Source organism: Eleutherodactylus coqui, chromosome 1 (assembly GCF_035609145.1).
Source record: "Eleutherodactylus coqui strain aEleCoq1 chromosome 1, aEleCoq1.hap1, whole genome shotgun sequence".
Lineage (NCBI taxonomy): Eukaryota > Metazoa > Chordata > Amphibia > Anura > Eleutherodactylidae > Eleutherodactylus > Eleutherodactylus coqui.
In genome coordinates, this window is record NC_089837.1 from 34,878,028 (window position 1) to 34,898,426 (window position 20,399).

The 20,399-nt window shown below is 48.9% G+C and overlaps 1 protein-coding gene across 2 annotated transcripts in view; it reads right to left on the reverse strand.

The window, feature by feature from the left end:
* Nucleotides 1-1,620: 1,620 nt before the first annotated feature.
* Nucleotides 1,621-20,399, reverse strand: part of PNOC (prepronociceptin) — a 132,477-nt gene continuing 113,698 nt past the window's right edge. For both annotated transcript variants that reach the window (XM_066589150.1, XM_066589148.1), the window contains exon 3: nucleotides 1,621-2,472. In XM_066589150.1, coding sequence (XP_066445247.1) covers nucleotides 1,876-2,472 — 597 coding nt within the window. In that variant the 3' untranslated portion in view covers nucleotides 1,621-1,875. The remainder of the gene's footprint in view (nucleotides 2,473-20,399) is intronic.

Sequence of the window (20,399 nt, forward strand, 5' to 3'; positions counted from 1 at the left end):
TATTACTTTTTTCATTTTCAATTGACTTCCCATGGATCATATTATCTCCTGCAGGGACTTTCTACTTTGAAAATCATTTTTGTTTGGATTTTTGTCACAAGAAAGTTTTCAGAATTTCCAATAAGAGAGTTTAGAGTTCTGATGATATTAATAAGTTGATGCCCAACACAGCTTGGGGCACCCAAAAGTTTGCTATTAGTTTGCTTTTTGAGGGCTGAAGAGCATAAATTCTGCCCTTTAATGTTGCTATTACACAACAGTGGTATGGCACCCCCTCTCTCCTAGGCTCTCCTTATGTGTGAACAGTGAGATATCTCACCAACCTCTATGGATCAGGAGGGGCACTGTTTCTCTTTATGGAGAGTGCCAAGCAGGCATGAGGTCATGCAAATGCTCCTCCCGGAAATTTGGTATGCAAATGGGTGATGGTACAATGCAAATGCAGCACCACCTATTGGAAGGTAACTTGCCTATAAGTCAATGTCTGACTTTCTAATAGGCTTTGCAACATGACTAAGGATATAAGCCAAACCAGAAGCTTAGCCATAAGATAACCATATACGGACAGCTGTTTTGGGGTTCTTGTCCCTCACTGGTGTGCAGATGTATTCTAGTTGGTTGGGTAAGAGGTCTATGAAGAGGATCAGGAGGGGAACCTTCTAAAAAGTGTCACTGCAAAGGCACTGTACCATCTTTTATTTGCCTTTCAGATTTCCCAAAGTAGCGTCACATGGCCTATAAGTCTCCTTATACCTATTTGGCACTCTTGACAAGAAGAAACAGCACCCTTCCAGACACTGACTTACAATGAAGCAACCTTCCAAATAGGTGGTGCTGCAAAGACATTATACGATGTCCTATTTGTGTACAACATCCATAGGGACAACCCTCAGTTTTCTAGATTTACTCAGATTTTCTAAATTGAACCTCTCACCATGATTCTTGACGACATCATTTATGGTCAACTTTCAGTTTTCGACTGATAAGTCACCCAGTGGAAGGGACTTGTTATATATATAGTGCCAACTCATTTTGAAGCTCTTTCAGGTAATTTATTTACTACCCCCCATTTTTGACCAACCTCGGAAAGGATGGAGTCAACCTTGAGCCGGCTACCTAAACCATGCAGGGATTGAAGCCACAACCTTCAGGTCATAAGCAAGAGTTTAGGACTGCATTCTGCTGCCTTAACACTCTGTAGTGGAAGATATAATGTAAATTATCTTGTTGCATGACTTTTCATGATAATTCAATATTTATGCTATATTGTGACAGCTAAAGGACAAAACATGGCTGCTCCCTTCCAAAATCAGCACGCCACTTGTCCTTGGGTTGTGTCGGGTCTTGCAGCTGAGCTTCATTGAAGTGAAGGAGACGGAGCTGCAATACCCGACACAATCCTTTGGACAGCTGTGCTGCTGTTTCTTGAAGAAATCAGCCATGTTTATCCAACCCAGGACAATCTCCTTAAAGATAACGTTGTACCAGCCTTAGTCGAAAACTAGCAAATCTCTGGTGACCTTCCACAGGTCCATGGACACACCTTATTATTCTAGGAGGAATGTGTAGTCATGGCAAAAGTAAATGTTTAATCAATGAAAGAATTCAACCTAAGTGCCAAGTGAGATCCCATTTGCATGCAATATATTTACATAAATATTATGTGAAATGAGCGGAAAGAAATATTAGACATTAATTAAGATTGGTGGAGCTCTCCAGGTTTAGGACCTGAGCCGAACATCATCCGGTAGCCATCAGCCGACATACCATTGACATTTTTTGAAAAATCCTTAAAGTATACTCTGAGGTGGAGGTTGACTTTCTGCCTTCTTAGTTCTAAATCAAAATAAGTATGTGCATCAATGAAGAGAAGTCTTAGATTTCATTTTGCTCGTTCAGTTCTTTCATATCATTGGTGAAGCTATCATACTCCGCGGAACGTGTGGACATTCCCAAGTATTGCCTTAGAAACTCGCTAAACCTCTTCTGATTGTTCCATTTCCTGGCTGACTTTCGAACACCAATGAAGCCTCCATAACGCTTCTGAAGATCTTTTGATGGACCCATGAATTTCCGGTAGCTATATTTTCCTTTTACAAAACCACCAAACCGCTTAGCCATAGCATTTGTAGGATCCTGCAAGTCCCCAAGTTCATCAGGGCCGGCGCTCATCCCCAGAGTAGTTTCTCCTCCATCGATGCTGGTATCTTCTTCTTCTCCTTGTTCATGGATCAGGTTACTAATTTTAGACAGTCTTTTTTCATCCTTAACTTTACTTAAATCAACCAGATTTGTGAGATCGCTCAGTCGCTTGAAGTTGCTGGTAAACTGACTGTCTTCCAAGTTGTAGGGTTTAAAGTCTTCTTCGAAACTGTCCATGCTGAGTCGTATCGATGACTTTATAAGAACTGTTTTGCATACACCCCACATGGAGTTGGAGTAGATCTTTCCTTCACACTCTACAATGCAAACCTATGAATACAAAAATGGATGCATTATAAAGATATATCCAATATAGGTGCAAGCATATGGTGGGATTCATCGTGGTAGACTGGTCAATGGGAACAGCCATGAATCCACTAATTTATAGTAGGACACAAAAGAAGAATATACAGCAAAAAGGGGTAAATACTATGACAATTTAGGTGGCCTCTCAAATGGGCTTAAAAGAGTTTTCCAGGCATATTCTATTCATTGGGGACCTGTCACTTAGGATCTCCAGCGATCAGCTAATCATCCAGCCCCCTTTCAGTGCAGCAGGGCCAGATGTCATCATTGGGGTCTGAGGCAGAAGCGTCATAGAAGGCTTCACTCCCAAGGAAATCAATGGGAGCTGAAGCCTCCTATTACACTTCTGGCACTAGGTAAGTGTAATAGGAAATAGTGCTCCCATTGATGTCAATGGGAGTGAAGTCCCCTGAGACTCTTCCGCCTCCAACCCCGATGATGATATCTGACCCTGCAGAACTGACAGTGGGCCAGACGATCAGCTGATCGCAGGGCATCTCGAGTGGCAAGTCCCTGACGATTAATTATTGATGACCTAACCTGAAAAAGGGTCATCAATAGAATTTGCCCAGAAAATCTATTTAAAGGGCACCAATCACAAGGCAGGTGGAATTTAAAGGAATTGGAAATGGTTAGGAAATTATGGCTTTTTTCCTCCAAGAAGCAGTCATGTTTTCCAAACCTCTACAACACTTTTAACTTCTACTTAGGTGAAAAAGGTATATGTCTATTACGTTCAGTCAATCACTGATATAACTGTTTGATCTACAGCAAGGCAAAAAAATCCTTCCTGACCCCATGAAGACAGTCGATAACTTGCCTCAATCAATTTACACCATGCCTCCAAAAATTAAGATTTTCCAGCACTCTTGGATCCTCATGTGAACAACATTAGTGGAGTCCTTGCCTTCAAAGCTAAGCTGTTCGTGCTACAGATCTCTTCTTCCAAAATCACAGGAAGTTATTATATTTGTCTGCCATATTACAGATACAGTGGAACTGCAGCCTGATCATGGTCACTATTGCTACAAGCCTACAAGCTTACATCCCATTTGGGTCACTATTAGTGATGAGCGAGTATACTCGCTAAGGGCAATTGCTCGAGCTGTGGGGCAGAGCGGGGAGGAACGGAGGGGAGATCTCTCTCTCCCTCTCTCCCCCCTGCTGACTGCTGCTAGTCACTGCTCCCCCGCACCGACACCCGAACCTTTTGTCTCGAGTGGGCAGGTACTCGCTAAGGGCAATGCTCGCTTGAGCAATTGCCCTTAGCGAGTATACTCGCTCATCACTAGTCACTATCACTACAAGCCTGCTGGTACACTTTACACTTGTCAGCCCCCCCATGCCTCTTCCCTGTTAGCACACTCCTACACATTTAATGAATCAGAGCAGAGGCTGCTGTAATCACAGGACTTTATCTATCAACATCTCCTTACAGATATAGTTTGTAATACCATCTGGGTAAGATTTTCAAGTCATGTTATCTATCTTTCTAACTCAGACAACTATGTCAATGGAAAAATTAAAATATTATGACTCTTGGCAAGCGGGGACAAAAAAATCTAAAATTAAAAAAATTAAATTCTCTGGTTCTAAAGGCGTTAACTATGTTATGTTGTGAAAAAGAATCACTGAACATCTATCGACAGGGATATGATATAGAAGGTCCCCTGGTTGAGACTCCACTCTCCGAACCTGAATGGAGAGGTAGTGAATAGAGATGAGCGAGCACCAAAATGCTCGGGTGCTCGTTACTCGGAACGAACTTTTCGCGATGCTCGAGGGTTCATTTCGAATAACGAACCCCATTGAAGTCAATGGGCGACCCGAGCATTTTTGTATTTCGCCGATGCTCGCTAAGGTTTCCTTGTGTGAAAATCTGGGCAATTCAAGAAAGTGATGGGAACGACACAGCAATGGACAGGGCAGGCGAGGGGCTACATGTTGGGCTGCATCTCAAGTTCACAGGTCCCACTATTAAGCCACAATAGCGGCAAGAGTGGGCCCCCCCCCTCCCAAAAACTTTTACTTCTGAAAAGCCCTCATTAGCATGGCATACCTTAGCTAAGCACCACACTACCTCCAACAAAGCACAATCACTGCCTGCATGACACTCCACTGACACTTCTCCTGGGTTACATGCTGCCCAACCGCCCCCCCTCCCCCCCCACAGCGCACACCAAAGTGTCCCTGCGCAGCCTTCAGCTGCCCTAATGCCTCACCACCCTCATGTCTATTTAGAAGTGCGTCTGCCATGAGGAGGAACCGCAGGCACACACTGCAGAGGGTTGGCACGGCTAGGCAGCGACCCTCTTTAAAAGGGGCGGGGCGATAGCCCACAATGCTGTACAGAAGCAATGAGAAATAGAATCCTGTGCCACCGCCATCAGGAGCTGCACACGTAGGCATAGCAATGGGGAACCTATGTGCCACACACTATTCATTCTGTCAAGGTGTCTGCATGCCCCAGTCAGACCGGGCTTTTTAATTCATAGACACAGGCAGGTACAACTCCCTATTGTGAAGTCCCTGTCGACCCACAGCATGGGTGGCTCCCTGGAACCCACCGGCGGTACATAGAAATATCCCATTGCATTGCCCAACACAGCTGAGGTAGTAATGTCGTGCGTAATACAGGTGGGCTTCGGCCCACACTGCATGCCCCAGTCAGACTGGGGTTCTTTACAAGTGGACACATGTAGGTTTAACTCCCTGTGGACCCACTGCCTGGGTGGGTGCCAGGAAGCCACCGGCGGTACATAGAAATATCCCATTGCATTGCCCAACACAGCTGAGGTAGTAATGTCGCGCTTAATGCAGGTGGGCTAAAAATTTATTTGATTACACTGTAGGCGAGGGCCCACAAAAATTGCTGTATCAACAGTACTAATGTACCTGAAAAAAATTGGCCATGGCCAGCCAAGAGGGCAGGTGAAACCCATTAATCGCTTTGGTTAATGTGGCTTAAGTGGTAACTAGGCCTGGAGGCAGCCCAGTGTAACGAAAAATTGGTTCAAGTTAAAGTTCCAATGCTTTTAAGCGCATTGAAACATCTAAAAATTGTTTCGAAAAATTATGAGTGAGCCTTGTGGCCCTAAGAAAAATTGCCCGTTCAGCGTGATTACGTGAGGTTTCAGGAGGAGGAGCAGGAGGAGGAGGAATATTAGACACAGATTGATGAAGCAGAAATGTCCCCGTTTTGGATGGTGAGAGAGAACGTAGCTTCCATCCGCGGGTGCAGCCTACGTATTGCTTAGGTATCGCTGCTGTCCGCTGGTGGAGAAGAGAAGTCTGGGGAAATCCAGGCTTTGTTCATCTTGATGAGTGTAAGCCTGTCGGCACTGTCGGTTGACAGGCGGGTACGCTTATCTGTGATGATTCCCCCAGCCGCACTAAACACCCTCTCCGACAAGACGCTAGCCGCAGGACAAGCAAGCACCTCCAGGGCATACAGCGCGAGTTCAGGCCACGTGTCCAGCTTCGACACCCAGTAGTTGTAGGGGGCAGAGGCGTCACGGAGGACGGTCGTGCGATCCGCTACGTACTCCCTCACCATCCTTTTACAGTGCTCCCGCCGACTCAGCCTTGACTGGGGAGCGGTGACACAGTCTTGGTGGGGAGCCATAAAGCTGTCCAGGCCCTTAAAGACTGTTGCACTGTCTGGGCTGTACATGCTGCTCGATCTACGCACCTCCCCTGCTACCTGGCCCTCGGAACTGCGCCTTCTGCCACTAGCGCTGTCGGATGGGAATTTTACCATCAGCTTGTCCGCCAGGGTCCTGTGGTATAGCATCACTCTCGAACCCCTTTCCTCTTCGGGAATGAGACTGGGAAGGTTCTCCTTATAGCGTGGGTCGAGCAGTGTGTACACCCAGTAATCCGTAGTGGCCAGAATGCGTTGAATGCGAGGGTCACGAGAAAGGCATCCTAACATGAAGTCAGCCATGTGTGCCAGGGTACCTGTACGTAACACATGGCTGTCCTCACTAGGAAGATCACTTTCAGGATCCTCCTCCTCCTCCTCCTCCTCCTCCGAGGGCCATACACGCTGAAATGATGACAGGCAACCAGCATGGGTACTGTCAGCAGTGGGCCAAGCTGTCTCTTCCCCCTCCTCCTCATCCTCCTCATCCTCCTCCTCCTCCTCCTGAACGCGCTGAGATATAGACAGGAGGGTGCTCTGACTATCCAGCGACATACTGTCTTCCCCTGGCTCTGTTTCCGAGCGCAAAGCGGCTGCCTTTATGGTTTGCAGGGAACTTCTCAAGATGCATAGCAGAGGAATGGTGACGCTAATGATTGCAGCATCGCCGCTCACCACCTGGGTAGACTGATCAAAGTTTCGAAGGACCTGGCAGATGTCTGCCAACCAGGCTCACTCTTCTGAAAAGAATTGAGGAGGCTGACTCCCACTGCGCCGCCCATGTTGGAGTTGGTATTCCACGATAGCTCTACGCTGCTCATAGAGCTTGGCCAACATGTGGAGCGTAGAGTTCCACCATGTGGGCACGTCGCACAGCAGTCGGTGCACTGGCAGATTAAAGCGATGTTGCAGGGTGCGCAGGGTGGCAGTGTCCGTGTGGGACTTGCGGAAATGTGCGCAGAGCCGGCGCACCTTTACGAGCAGGTCTGACAAGCGTGGGTAGCTTTTCAGAAAGCACTGAACCACCAAATTAAAGACGTGGGCCAGGCATGGCACGTGCGTGAGGCTGCCGAGCTGCAGAGCCGCCACCAGGTTACGGCCGTTGTCACACACGACCATGCCCGGTTGGAGGCTCAGCGGCGCAAGCCAACGGTCCGTCTGCTCTGTCAGACCCTGCAGCAGTTCGTGGGCCGTGTGCCTCCTATCTCCTAAGCTGAGTAGTTTCAGCACGGCCTGCTGACGCTTGCCCACCGCTGTGCTGCCACGCCGCGCGACACCGACTGCTGGCGACGTCCTGCTGCTGCTGACACATCTAGATTGCGAGACAGAGGTTGAGGAGGAGGAGGAGGAGGAGGGTGCTTTAGTGGAAGAAGCATACACCGCCGCAGATACCACCACCGAGCTGGGGCCCGCAATTCTGGGGGTGGGTAGGACGTGAGCGGTCCCAGGCTCTGACTCTGTCCCAGCCTCCACTAAATTCACCCAATGTGCCGTCAGGGAGATGTAGTGGCCCTGCCCGCCTGTGCTTGTCCACGTGGCCGTAGTTAAGTGGACCTTGCCACTAACCGCATTGGTGAGGGCGCGTACAATGTTGCGGGAGACGTGGTCGTGCAGGGCTGGGACGGCACATCGGGAAAAGTAGTGGCGACTGGGAACTGAGTAGCGCGGGGCCGCCGCTGCCATCATAGCTTTGAAGGACTCCGTTTCCACAACCCTATACGGCAGCATCTCAAGGCTGATAAATTTGGCTATGTGGACGGTTAACGATTGAGCGTGCGGGTGCGTGGTGGCGTACTTGCGCTTGCGCTCCAACACTTGCGCTAGCGACGGCTGGACTGTGCGGTGCGAGACATTGGTGGATGGGGCCGAGGACAGTGGAGGTGAGGCTGTGGGTGCAGGCCATGAGACGGTTGTGCCTGTGTCCTGAGAGGGAGGTTGGATCTCAGTGGCAGGTTGGGGCACAGGGGGAGAGGCAGCGGTGCAAACCGGAGGCGGTGAACGGGCTTCGTCCCACCTTGTGGGGTGCTTGGCCATCATATGTCTGCGCATGCTGGTGGTGGTCAGGCTGTTGGTGGTGGCTCCCCGGCTGATCTTGGCGCGACAAAGGTTGCACACCACTGTTCGTCGGTCGTCAGGCGTTTCTGTGAAAAACTGCCAGACCTTAGAGCACCTCGGCCTCTGCAGGGTGGCATGGCGCGAGGGGGCGCTTTGGGAAACACTTGGTGGATTATTCAGTCTGGCCCTGCCTCTACCCCTGGCCACCGCACTGCCTCTTGCAACCTGCCCTGCTGATGCCCTTGACTCCCCCTCTGAAGACCTGTCCTCCTGAGTAAGCGTTGCACACCAGGTGGGGTCAGTCACCTCATCGTCCTGCTGCTCTTCCTCCGAATCCTCTGTGCGCTGCTCCCTTGGACTTACTGCCCTTACTACTACCTCACTGCAAGACAACTGTGTCTCATCGTCATCGTCCTCCTCACCCACAGAAAGTTCTTGAGACAGTTGGCGGAAGTCCCCAGCCTCTTCCCCCGGACCCCGGGAACTTTCGAATGGTTGGGCATCAGTGACGATAAACTCCTCTGGTGGGAGAGGAACCACTCCTGCCCAATCTAAGCAGGGGCCCGAGAACAGTTCCTGGGAGTCTTCCCGCTCCTGAGCATGTGTCATTGTAGTGGAGTGAGGAGGCTGGGAGGAAGGAGGAGCAGCAGACAGAGGATTCGGATTTGCAGCACTGGACGGCGCAGAACTGTGGGTGGATGATAGCTTGCTCGAAGCACTTTCTGCCATCCAGGACAGGACCTGCTCACACTGCTCATTTTCTAATAAAGGTCTCCCGCGTGGACCCATTAATTGGGCGATGAATGTGGGGACGCCAGAAACGTGCCTCTCTCCTAATCGCGCAGCAGTCGGCTGCGACACACCTGGATCAGGAGCTCGGCCTGTGCCCACACCCTCACTTGGCCCTCCGCGTCCTCGGCCACGTCCACGTCCACGTCCTCTAGGCTTACCCCTACCCCTCAGCATGCTGTATTACCAGTGATTTGATTTCCCAGGCAGGAAATAAATTGGCGCAAGCCTGCAGGCCAAATATAATGTTTTCGCTTTTTTGCAAACGGAAGACCCCACTGCGTGTATTCAATGAACAAGAAGTTTAATATCTGTGGTGTGGCCCTCAAAAAGTGTCACACAACTATAGTGTAGCAGAGTTATTAACTCTAGCAGAGCAGGTATTTGCCAGTCAGGAAAGACAATGGCGCTAGGCTGCAGTAAACCGTAGCTGGTTGCGTCTGATTTTTGTACGTAGTACACGCAGCACACACGTACACGGAGACCTGAGGACTGACACAGGCAGGCCAAATATAATTTCTTTTCCTTTTTAGCAAAGGGAAGACCCCACTGCGTGTATTCAATGAATAATAAATGTCTTCTGGCCCTGCCTACACAATTCTATCCCTGTAGTATTAATGCCGGGTGCAATGGTCTGCACAGCCGGTTTTGAGAAAAAAAAAAAATGCAACACTGCTAACAGCAGCCTGGACAGTACTGCACACGGATAGATGTGGCCCTAGAAAGGACCGTTGGGGTTCTTGAAGCCTACACTAACTCCTAACACTCTCCCTGCCTAACCACCACTTCTGTCCCTATTGCTGGGCGCAATGCTCTGCAGATCCAATTTTGGACAAAAAAAAAAAAATACTGTGCTAACACAGTACTGCACACTAGTAGATGTGGCCCTGAGAAGGACCGTTGGGGTTCTTGAAGCCTACACTGACTCCTAACACTCTCCCTACAGCAGCAGCACTTTCCCTCAGCTAACTCACAAGGCATCTGAGCCGAGCCGCGGGAGGGGCCGATTTATATACTGGGTGACATCTGATCGCCCCAGCCACTCACAGCAGGGGGGTGGTATAGGGCTTGAACGTCACAGGTGGAAGTTGTAATGCCTTCCCTGTCTTTCAATTGGCCAGAAAAGCGCGCAAACGTCTCAGAGAGGAAACTGAAAGTAACCGGAACACCGCATGGTGTTCGTTACGAGTAACGAGCATCCCGAACACGCTAATATTCGCACGAATATCAAGCTCGGACGAGTACGTTCGCTCATCTCTAGTAGTGAACTAAAGCCACTCATGTATTACATGGAGGGCCATTCATTTGACTGACCGACATGTAAGAGAAATGTCCAACCAGAGTTGGTTTTCGCTGGCAAAATGAGCTGTTTGTTTAGTACTGTGTGTCAGGAGCAACAGACAACCAACTGATCACCCCATTGGCTTCTATATAAAGAAATGAGATTGGACACTTTTCCAGCAGCATTCAAATAGCCAGGCGGGTTACACTGGTCAACAGTGGAAATCTTTTCGACTTGAAAATGGGTATTTCTTAATCATTTCATCGTGGAAGAAACTAAAATGAGATTGAAAACCTTGAGTTGGCTCTTGGTTTTGAGATGTAGCCCATTTAAGTTAAGCACCCTCCACACATAAAACCTGGACTCATGAAGAGCTTTGTAAAGGGTATGAACCAGGGTGGAGAAGCTTTTCAGAACCTCAGAAGGCAATTTCCTTAGCTCAGTGATGCTAAAGTTAAAGAAGACATCTTCATTGGCCCGCAGATTTGTCATCTTCCTAAAAAGAAAAACTTTGAGCAAGTTCTTCAGAGTTATAAGAAAGCAGCATGGGAGGCATTTAAATATGTTGTGCACGGCTTCCTGGGAAATCGGAGAGTTGACAACTACATTGAGATTAGGAATAAACTTCTAGAAAAGTACCAACGATTAGGATACAATGTGTCACTCAAAATCCATCTCCTCCATTCTCACCTGGACTTCTCCCCAGACAAGTGTGGTGCCGCGAGTGAGGAACATGGTAATGATTCCATCAGGATATATCGAAAATGGAAGGAAGGTATCAGGGAAGATGGAAGCTTCTCTCCTTGCGGACTACTGGTGGACGGTGACAGGAGACGCCCCAGAGAAGGAGTACAAGTGACTAGAGAATCCGGTCATGTGATTAAGCCCTTTTATTTGAAGTCAGTGTATCTATAAATCTAGAGTTCGGCCGACTAAACAGAATATAAGGTCACATTCACTTTCCTCGACCCAAAATTAAGCTAGTTTAGTTATTTGGAGAGAAGAAAGAACTTCAACCCGTATTTTCAGTATTTTGACTGGAGATTAGTATATTTTAAAAACCAGCGCTAATAAACGAAATCTAATGTCATATTCGTGTTTCTCGACCCAAAATTAGGGCAGTTTAACCATTTTGAGAAAGGAAAAATTTTCAAGTGCATTTTTGTTGTCCAGCGTTATTTTAAACTGACGGTCTGGGACCTAAAAGAGGCCTGAAGTGCTGTCCAGACATAATACCAGAGTACATTAGGTATACCCCAACACATGCCCATGCGTTAGACAAATCATGTAGCGATTTTATGAATTTTATAAAAATGATTAAATAAAAAAATAAATAAAAATTATTCTCTCATTGTCAAAACCATCCCAAACCTAGAAGAAGTTGTCGTTTTGCTGTAAACCCCATCCTGCGGTTCCATCTCAGGCAGATCTGTAAATGATGGCAGTTGTGGTGATCAGATGAACGGTCTTGTCACCGGACGCCCTAAAAGTGGTTCCCCCCTTGGCCTATAAGAGGCTCTCGGAGGCTCCTTGTGTGTAGTGACCTCTTCTTCTGCTTGTGTAGAGCTTGTTGGCCACTAGATGCCTCTACGATGCAGAGAAGAGATTTCACCCCGTTACCAGAGGGGGCGTATTATTGGGATGTGAGAAGCTGGATGGTCGTATCTCTGAATTGTCCCCAACCGACCGTTCTAACAAGACTGTTAGGAGGTGTTGGGACCAGTGGTTGTGTGAGGGCACACAAGGTGATCGGGCTCAGGACGCCCCCTACAGACCACCAGTAGAGCGGAGCATCTGACCATACTGTTAGGGGGTGTTGGGACCAGTGGATATGTGAGGGCACACAAGGTGATCGGGCTCAGGACGCCCCCTCCAGACCATCAGTACAGAGGAGTGCCTGACCAGACTGTTAGGGGTGTTGGGACCAGTGCATGTGTGAGGGCACACAAGGTGACCAGGCTCAGGACACCCCCTACAGACCACTAGTAGAGAGGAGCGTCTGACCAGACTGTTAGGAGGTGTTGGGACCAGTGGATGTGTGAGGGCACACAAGATGACCGGGCTCAGGACGCCACCTATAGATCACCAGTAGAGAGGAGCGTCTGACCAGACTGTTAGGGGGTGTTGAGATCAGTGGATGTGTGAGGGCACACAAGGTGACCAGGCTCAGGACGCCCCCTACAGACCACTAGTAGAGAGGAGCGTCTGACCAGACTGTTAGGAGGTGTTGGGACCAGTGGATGTGTGAGGGCACACAAGGTGACCAGGCTCAGGACGCCCCCTACAGACCACCAGTAGAGAGGAACATCTGACCAGACTGTTATGGGGTGTTGGGACCAGTGGGTGTGTGAGGGCACACAAGGTGACCGGGCTCAGGACGCCCCCTACAGACCACCAGTAGAGAGGAACATCTGACCAGACTGTTATGGGGTGTTGGGACCAGTGGGTGTGTAAGGGCTCACAAGGTGACCGGGCTCAGGACACCCCTCTACAGACCACCAGTAGAAAGGAACATCTGACCAGACTGTTATGGGGTGTTGGGACCAGTGGGTGTGTGAGGGCACACAAGGTGACCCGGCTTAGGACGCCCCCTACAGACCACCAGTATGGCCTTTGACACCCACTGTCACCTAAGTTTGCAGTGGTGTCGTGAACGATGAAACTGGACGCTACGGAAGGGAAACAGTTTGTCTTCCGTGACTAATCCAGGTTTAGTTTGGGCGCTGACGACGGCCATGTTAATTTCTGGAGACCTGGGGGTGAGCGCCTCAATCCTGCCTTTGGTGTGGAGCGGCACACTGCCCCCTGCTGGTGTGATGGTCTGGGGGGCCATTGTGTATGACAGTCAGTCCCCCCTAGTAGTGGTAGGAGGGACAATGACAGCTCAGCGATATGTTCAGGACATCCTGCAGCCACATGTGTTCCTCTCATGGCGGCTTCCAGCAGCATAATGCTCGGCCGCACACACAAGGGGGTCACAGGAGCCCCCACAACATTGTCACACTTCTGTGGCTGCCTGATGGCAAGAATTATTAGCACTAAAACATTATGGGACAATCTGGGATGCCAACTTTGACAGCTTATGAGTTTTCACGATTTAAAGGCTCAGTTACAGCAAATGTTGACCGATATACTGCAGGAAACCATACAGAACCTGTGAGACTCCATTCTATATCACATCTTGTATCCACGCTAAAGGCGGTACACTAGGGTACTAGAGCCTCCATGCTCGTATCACATCTTGTATCCCAGCTAGAGGTGATACAACAGCGTACTAGAGCATGTACATGCAGGTACATGCCCCCCTTATCACATCTTGTATCCAAGCTAGAGGGGGTACAAGAGGGTACTAGAGCCTCCATGCCCCCCTTATCACATCTTGTATCCAAGCTAGAGGGGGTACAAGAGGGTACTAGAGCCTCCATGCCCCCCTTATCACATCTTGTATCTAAGCTAGAGGCGGTACAACAGGGTACTAGAGCCTCCACGCCCCCCTTGTCACATCTTGTATGTAAGCTAGAGGCAGTACAACAGGGTACTAGAGCGTCCATGCCCACCCATATCACATCTTGTATCCAAGCTAGAGGCGGTACAACAGGGTACTAGAGCCTCCATGCCCCCCTTATTACATCTTGTATCAAAGCTAGAGGGGGTACAACAGGGTACTAGAGCTCCACGCCTGCCTGTATCACATTTTGTATCCAAGCTAGAGGCGGTACAACAGGGTACTAGAGCTCCATGCCCACCCGTATCACATCTTGTATCCAAGCTAGAGGCAGTACAACAGGGTACTAGAGCTCCACGCCTGCCCGTATCCCATCTTGTATCCAAGCTAGAGGCGATACAACAGGGTACTAGAGCTCCACACCCACCCGTATCACATCTTATATCCAAGCTAGAGGCGGTACAACAGGGTACTAGAGCTCCATGTCTGCCCGTATCACATTTTGTATCCAAGCTAGAGGCGATACAACAGAGTCCTAGAGCTCCACGCCCACCCGTATCACATCTTGTATCCAAGCTAGAGGCGGTACAACAGGGTAATAGATCTCCACGCCTGCCTGTATCACATCTTGTATCCAAGCTAGAGGTGGTACAGCAGGGTACTAGAGCCTCCATGCCTGCCTGTATCACATCTTGTATCCAAGCTAGAGGCGGTACAAGAGGGTACTAGAGCCTCCATGCCTGCCTGTATCACATCTTGTATCCAAGCTAGATGCGGTACAACAGGGTACTAGAGCCCCCATGCCTGACCGTATCACATCTTGTATCTAATCTAGAGGTGGTAAAACAGGGCACTAGAGCCTCCCTACAAGGGTCAGTTCTCCACAATAAATGCCCATTTTGCTCTGCTCTGTAATCACTTATATCAGGGTTACAATCACACAGAGAACGTTTCATCCTGATAACTTCTGAGGGGAGGGACTTTTTTTGACAATGAGTCTGAATACTCCAAAGTGAAGCTGAAAACTCCACAAATCAACCAAAAAAAGACCAGACTCCACATACCTGCATACACGTGAAATTAAAAAGTTGTGACCCATAGAATTTAAGATGGCAAATGTTTTCAAAAATGTCTCCGGTCCCTAAGGTCAAAATGGGCGACTTTCTTGAGGGCTTTAGAATCGATATAAAAGTGAATACGGGGTCTCATCATAAAGATATAACCCATCCCCAGAAGGGGTTAATCTACTCAGTGTGAGGTTAATTAGACCCGCCACTCACACGCTATGTTATGGGCATGTGGCATGGCTACAGGCATACAAGGTGATCAGCTCAGCCTACGACAGGTGCTCCACTTGGCTTATCCTGTCACTAATTATTTTATTTGCCCTTTATATAGGCTGCCGCGCTCTACGTGTGTTTTAGGTCGGACCTCTTGTGCGTCACACGTGCCTCTGGGCACGGGATTAATTAATTAAAGGAAGCACACTCTTTCTAAAAATATCGTAGAACTTTTCCTGGTGACTGGTTATTTCTGGAGGATACTTTATTCCGGAGTTATTGCAGTTTACAATTCAGAGTTTTGACTGAATCAGATCACTCGATTGGAGAAGGGGGCGCTGTTGTATTTCTGTCTAAGTACAGGACAGCAGAGATTGATGTTCTGCCCATCAGTGGTGATCAATGTGACCCCTTTGTCACTGGACACACATGGAACCTGTAGTCAGGTTGTAGTGGATCCCGAGTGACGGATGCAATGGCTTCAGGGATGCGGCAGATCATGGTGGGTGGTAAGGTGGGCATCACAAGGTGTAAGGTCCTGGAAACATGGAGACTGAGGAAGAAGTCACTATCGTCACCACCTGCACGGACAATCCATCTGTCTGGTAGTCGCCGCTCACTTCTGATGTCATTTTGACAATGGGGGGCGCCCCGTCCTGTTGAAAGATGAAACTTATTTCTTATTCCCGCTGTGGCAGAAGCCATACCTGTAGTGTCCAGATACGAAATCCCCAGGATTGTTACCTTATGGAATAAGAAGGGGCTGCACACTTTCCTGCAGGTTATAGCGCAGAACACATTCACCTTGGGGGAGTCTCCTGTACGCTCAACGTACACTCCGCTGTTTCCACGCTGTTTCTGTAGTCCCTGCAGCTTTGTTCTCTCAGTAATGTCAGTTCTGCCGCTGGCCCTCTCTAACAATCACAGATTCTCCAGGACACGTCCTCCTTGTCTTCCATAGCCTACTTCTCGCTCCTCTGGCAGCTCTCTCTCCTGGCAATGCAGTCTCTCTTAAGTCTCAGTACCATCGAAACTGCTCTCCAACTTGCAGCTCTCTATAATCTCAAGTCCTCCAAATCTCCCACCTGACATCTTTAGCCAATAGGAAGTCGCAAACACTCCACAGAAAAATAAACAAACTACAGTAGCATGTGACAGCCAGTAGAGGTCGCCCTTACACCATCCAAATTACATAACTATAGGAAGCATAACAGAGCTCATTACAGCATAAACTAGGCCTGGGCTCCCTCCTTACACATGCCAGGTCTATTGTGTTGCCAAGTACTAGAGACTGTATTGCCAAATATCAGAGGCCGCGCCACCAAATTTTAAGGTTGTATGTTGCTGATTATCACAGTCTCTTTTCCATGTGTTTACAATGGTTCTGAGGGTTGGGCTGAGGTTTCTCCCAGACCTCAGGAGGAATTCAAGATGGGGTGTCAGGCCAGTCGCCCTCAGCAGGAGGAAGATTTGTATGCAAAACTCTACCCAGGAGGGGTCATCATGCTCTTCTCCTCTAGAGTGGGTAGGAAAGTAATAACTCCCTCATGCCCTGGTTCGGGCCACAGTAGATTTGGCTTGGGCCGAGCACAATTTTTTTAAAACGGGCATGGGATAGAATGGCTGTTCCCATATTCCCATATTCCTGCAAACAAAACCACATAATTGAATATGCTCACAGCAGCACAACAGTTCTCTTCCAACTGCTGTAGGGCTGTTTGCTTTTTCAGGACAACTCAAGCAGTTGCTGTGCTCACCGCTGCCCTCCAACTAACCACCCTCTTGCTAGAAGCTGCTCTGAGGTTGCGCATCCTTCCCCACCCACTTCTCAAAGCAACAAGGTCTCATAACACTAAGCTTCAAAAGCAAATAAACTATACAGAAAATGAAACTATCAAACCGCCCCCACATGCCCCCATAACAATGCCAACCACAGCACCAGCCACAAGAACTGTTAAAACCCTCTGTGATAGAGCGTTGCCATTGGGTAGGGGCAGATTGGGAACCCAATCCTGTAAAGAATCTGAAAGTGGCCTCATGCTGTAGATGCGTCCAAATTACTAGCAGAGGGGTCAACACAAGAAGTACCAGATGCCATCCATGTGTTGCTTGTTTCTCTGCGCGCAGTCTACAATCGCACCAGTTCTGCTCTTTAAAAGAAGCAGAATGTTTAAATTAGGAGACGCCACGGCCGCTCGATGACGGCTCTGGCGCTGGCAGCTCTTCCCTGCTACGCAGCCACACTGCCTTTTGGGATAAAAGGTCCCCCACCACAGCCAGCTTACAACTGCTCCCTGGTCGCCATGAGCCGAAGGGCAAGCGGGACCTGAAGTAAATGCTCCATCTTTAGTCAACCCTAATTCAGATGCAGTGAGCCCACTGGAGTGTAGTGAGTCCAGGCGTCTGCTCAGGTGTTCCTGCCTGACCAACCTAGCCCATGACCTGACCGGCCTACCGGGATTTCTTCCTGTTTCTCCTGTAGAACCTATGGTCGATCCACCTCTACAAAAGGGTTTTATCAGAAGCATTAAGCAGACAAGCTGCCTGTCATCCAGCACTGCGGTGGAAAGCTGCAGCGTCAATCAGCAAGCCGGGTCACCGAAGAGCGGGCCGGCGGCCAGATACTTAACCTGCTTAATGATCCAGACAAAAATTAAGAAGATCAGTGGTCTAATTACCGCCATAATGAGAACAAATGAACGGCGCGGTGTGATGTCAGCTGCCGCGGCCGTGGTATTTGCAGAGGCTACATCGCTGCGTACAATGATTAGTCGCTAATGCGAGGTCACAGCACAGGAAGAGATTCGTTATCGTTTGGAGGGTGAATGGTATTTCTTCACCGAAAGGAAGGGCATTTGACCGAAACCCTTTACATCGCCTCTCTCATGGGGTTTTCCCATTAAAGACATTTTTCCCCATTCCACAGGATGTCTGATTGCTGGGGGTCCGATTGTTGGGACCATCCAGGAATCCTAAGACCAATACATCTGAATGCCACATGTGACTCACGGCTGCTAATCACCACTCTGTTCACTTCTATGGGACGGAGGGAAATGGCCATGTACTACGCTTAAAAGTTAAAGGGGTTGTCCAGTTACCAAATAACATCCCTTTAGCAGGGCTGACTTTAATAAACAGAGCTTTACTTATCCCTCTGCTGCCCCGCTGTGGTCCCGGCACTTGTGATAGATGCCGTCACCAGGTGACCATTGCAGCCAATCAGAGGCTACAGCAGCAGCACTCGTTTTCCTGGCATCAGGGTCACATTCTGAGTGCCATGATGGCAAGAGTTCCGGAACGTGATGCTGCAGGCTCTGATTGGCTGCAGTGTTCACCTGACTTCCAGTGAGGGCAACTATCACAATAGATGTACCACTAGATTTCAGCAACAGTGGTGGCATATGTGCTTCTCAGTAAATTTTACCATAGTCAGCCCTATTAAAAGGGTTGTACCAAGGTAAAACTTGCTCATCAGTGCTGAGACCCCCGATGATGGTTATGTGGGGGGGGGGGGCTGTCCTTGTCCTCCTCCCTGCAAGCTAACTGCACCACCCGCACTAAGGACAAGACTGAATGGAGCACTGTCCGAGCATGCGCAGTCAGTGCTCCATTCACTTTTAATGGGACTGCCAAGATACCCAAGCGAAACCCACTTGGGTATTTCTGTCAGCCCCCTTGAAGTGAATGGAGCGTTGACTGCGCATGCTCCACCAGTGTTCCATTCATGGTGACGTTGCTGCCGAGGAAGAAGCGACCCCCATAGTGACTCTGCTGATCGGAGTCCCATTCTCGTGATCAGTGGTGATCTCAGCGGTAAGACCCCCACCGATTAGCAACTTATCTTCTATCCTGTAACCAGACAACCCCTTTAAGACCCTCTTCCATACTAGAGTTTAGTTTGTCCAACCCAATGATAATGTTGGGTTTGGATGACTCTCTAATTTGTATGAGGGCGGCTCAACTTTCCCCCAACAGACATCGTTGATGGAAGAGGGATCAGGGTTGCTGAATTTCAAAGTCCAATCCTTTTGTTCCCCAGGAGGTAAGTCGCCACCAGAGCTGCCTGACTACGGCTTACCCTCCTTGCTCAGACGAGCTGAATGTTCATACGTATGGGGGAGCGGGTGAAACACCTCCAAGCCAATCCAGCATTTGGCCGACAGCTGTTGAAGGTCTATGGGGTCTTCAGACTGAGGTAGACACCCATATGGACAAGCTGTGAACTCTACCCCTGGAGGTGACCCTATTCTTTATGGCTCAGTCTTCTGTCAGGTAGGACCCTTCCGCCTGTTGAGTAACACATATAACCCACTCTCCGATGGCTTTTACTTAGCAATATTGTAAAAAGGTATTTTAAAAGCCTCCTGATTTCTTTAATATGGCGGCAATTGTTGACCGGCAGCCCAGCATATACTTAATGGAGAACGGGCGCAGAAATAACATTCTACTGAAATGTGTCATTTTAACATTTCCCGTTGTTCATCGCTGATGTAATTTTTTTGCCCATCAACTTGAATACCGACGAAAAGTGGAATTTTAATGGGATACAATAAATTGAAGGAAAAAAAAAAACTGTAACGGAAAAAGGCGATACGCTGAATGGCCAGTATATTAGAGACCCCATCTAGTAGCTTTTTGAGCCTCCATGGCCTTTAGAAGCGCAGCAATTCATCATGGCATCCATCTACACATATCAGAGGACTCCATACCAAGGGTGTAAATATAGGGGATGCGGAGGATGCGGTTGCAGGAGCCTTAGGGGGCCCATAAGGCCTCTCTTCTCCATATAGGGAGCCCAGTACTATGAATAAAGCATTATAGTTGGGACCCTCTTACAGGTTTTCATTGGGAGCTTCAAGTTACGCCTCTGCTCCACCAGTTGAAAAGGAAGGGGTCATCGATTCATGTTGGTTGCGCCAAATTTGACCTACCTTCAGCACGGTGCAACAGAAATCTGGATCCATCTGATCAGGGGATGTTTTTCCGCTGCTCAGTGATACAATTTTTGCGCTCTTTTGCCCGCTGGAGTCTCGTCTCTCTGTTTCTCTTAGATAGTAATAGCACTGGAAATGGTCGTCTGCTGTTATATCCATCCGTGCTAATGAACAGCGAGTTGTGCATTTGGAAGTAGTTGGAGTACCAACATCAAATTTGGCTGCCCTCGACTGTGTAGCCCTGTTCATCAGAAGGATTCTTGACATCCTCCTCCGACCCCTTTCAGTGATGAGTTGTTTCCAACCACAGGATCCCCTTTCGCTGGATGTTTTTCTCGATCACACCATTCTCTGTATACTCTCCACACCGTTACACAAGAACCCCCCCCGCGGCTGGCAGTGACATCCCGGCCCCGGCTAGTCTAGCACCGATGACCCGGCCTCGTTAGAATCACTCAGATCG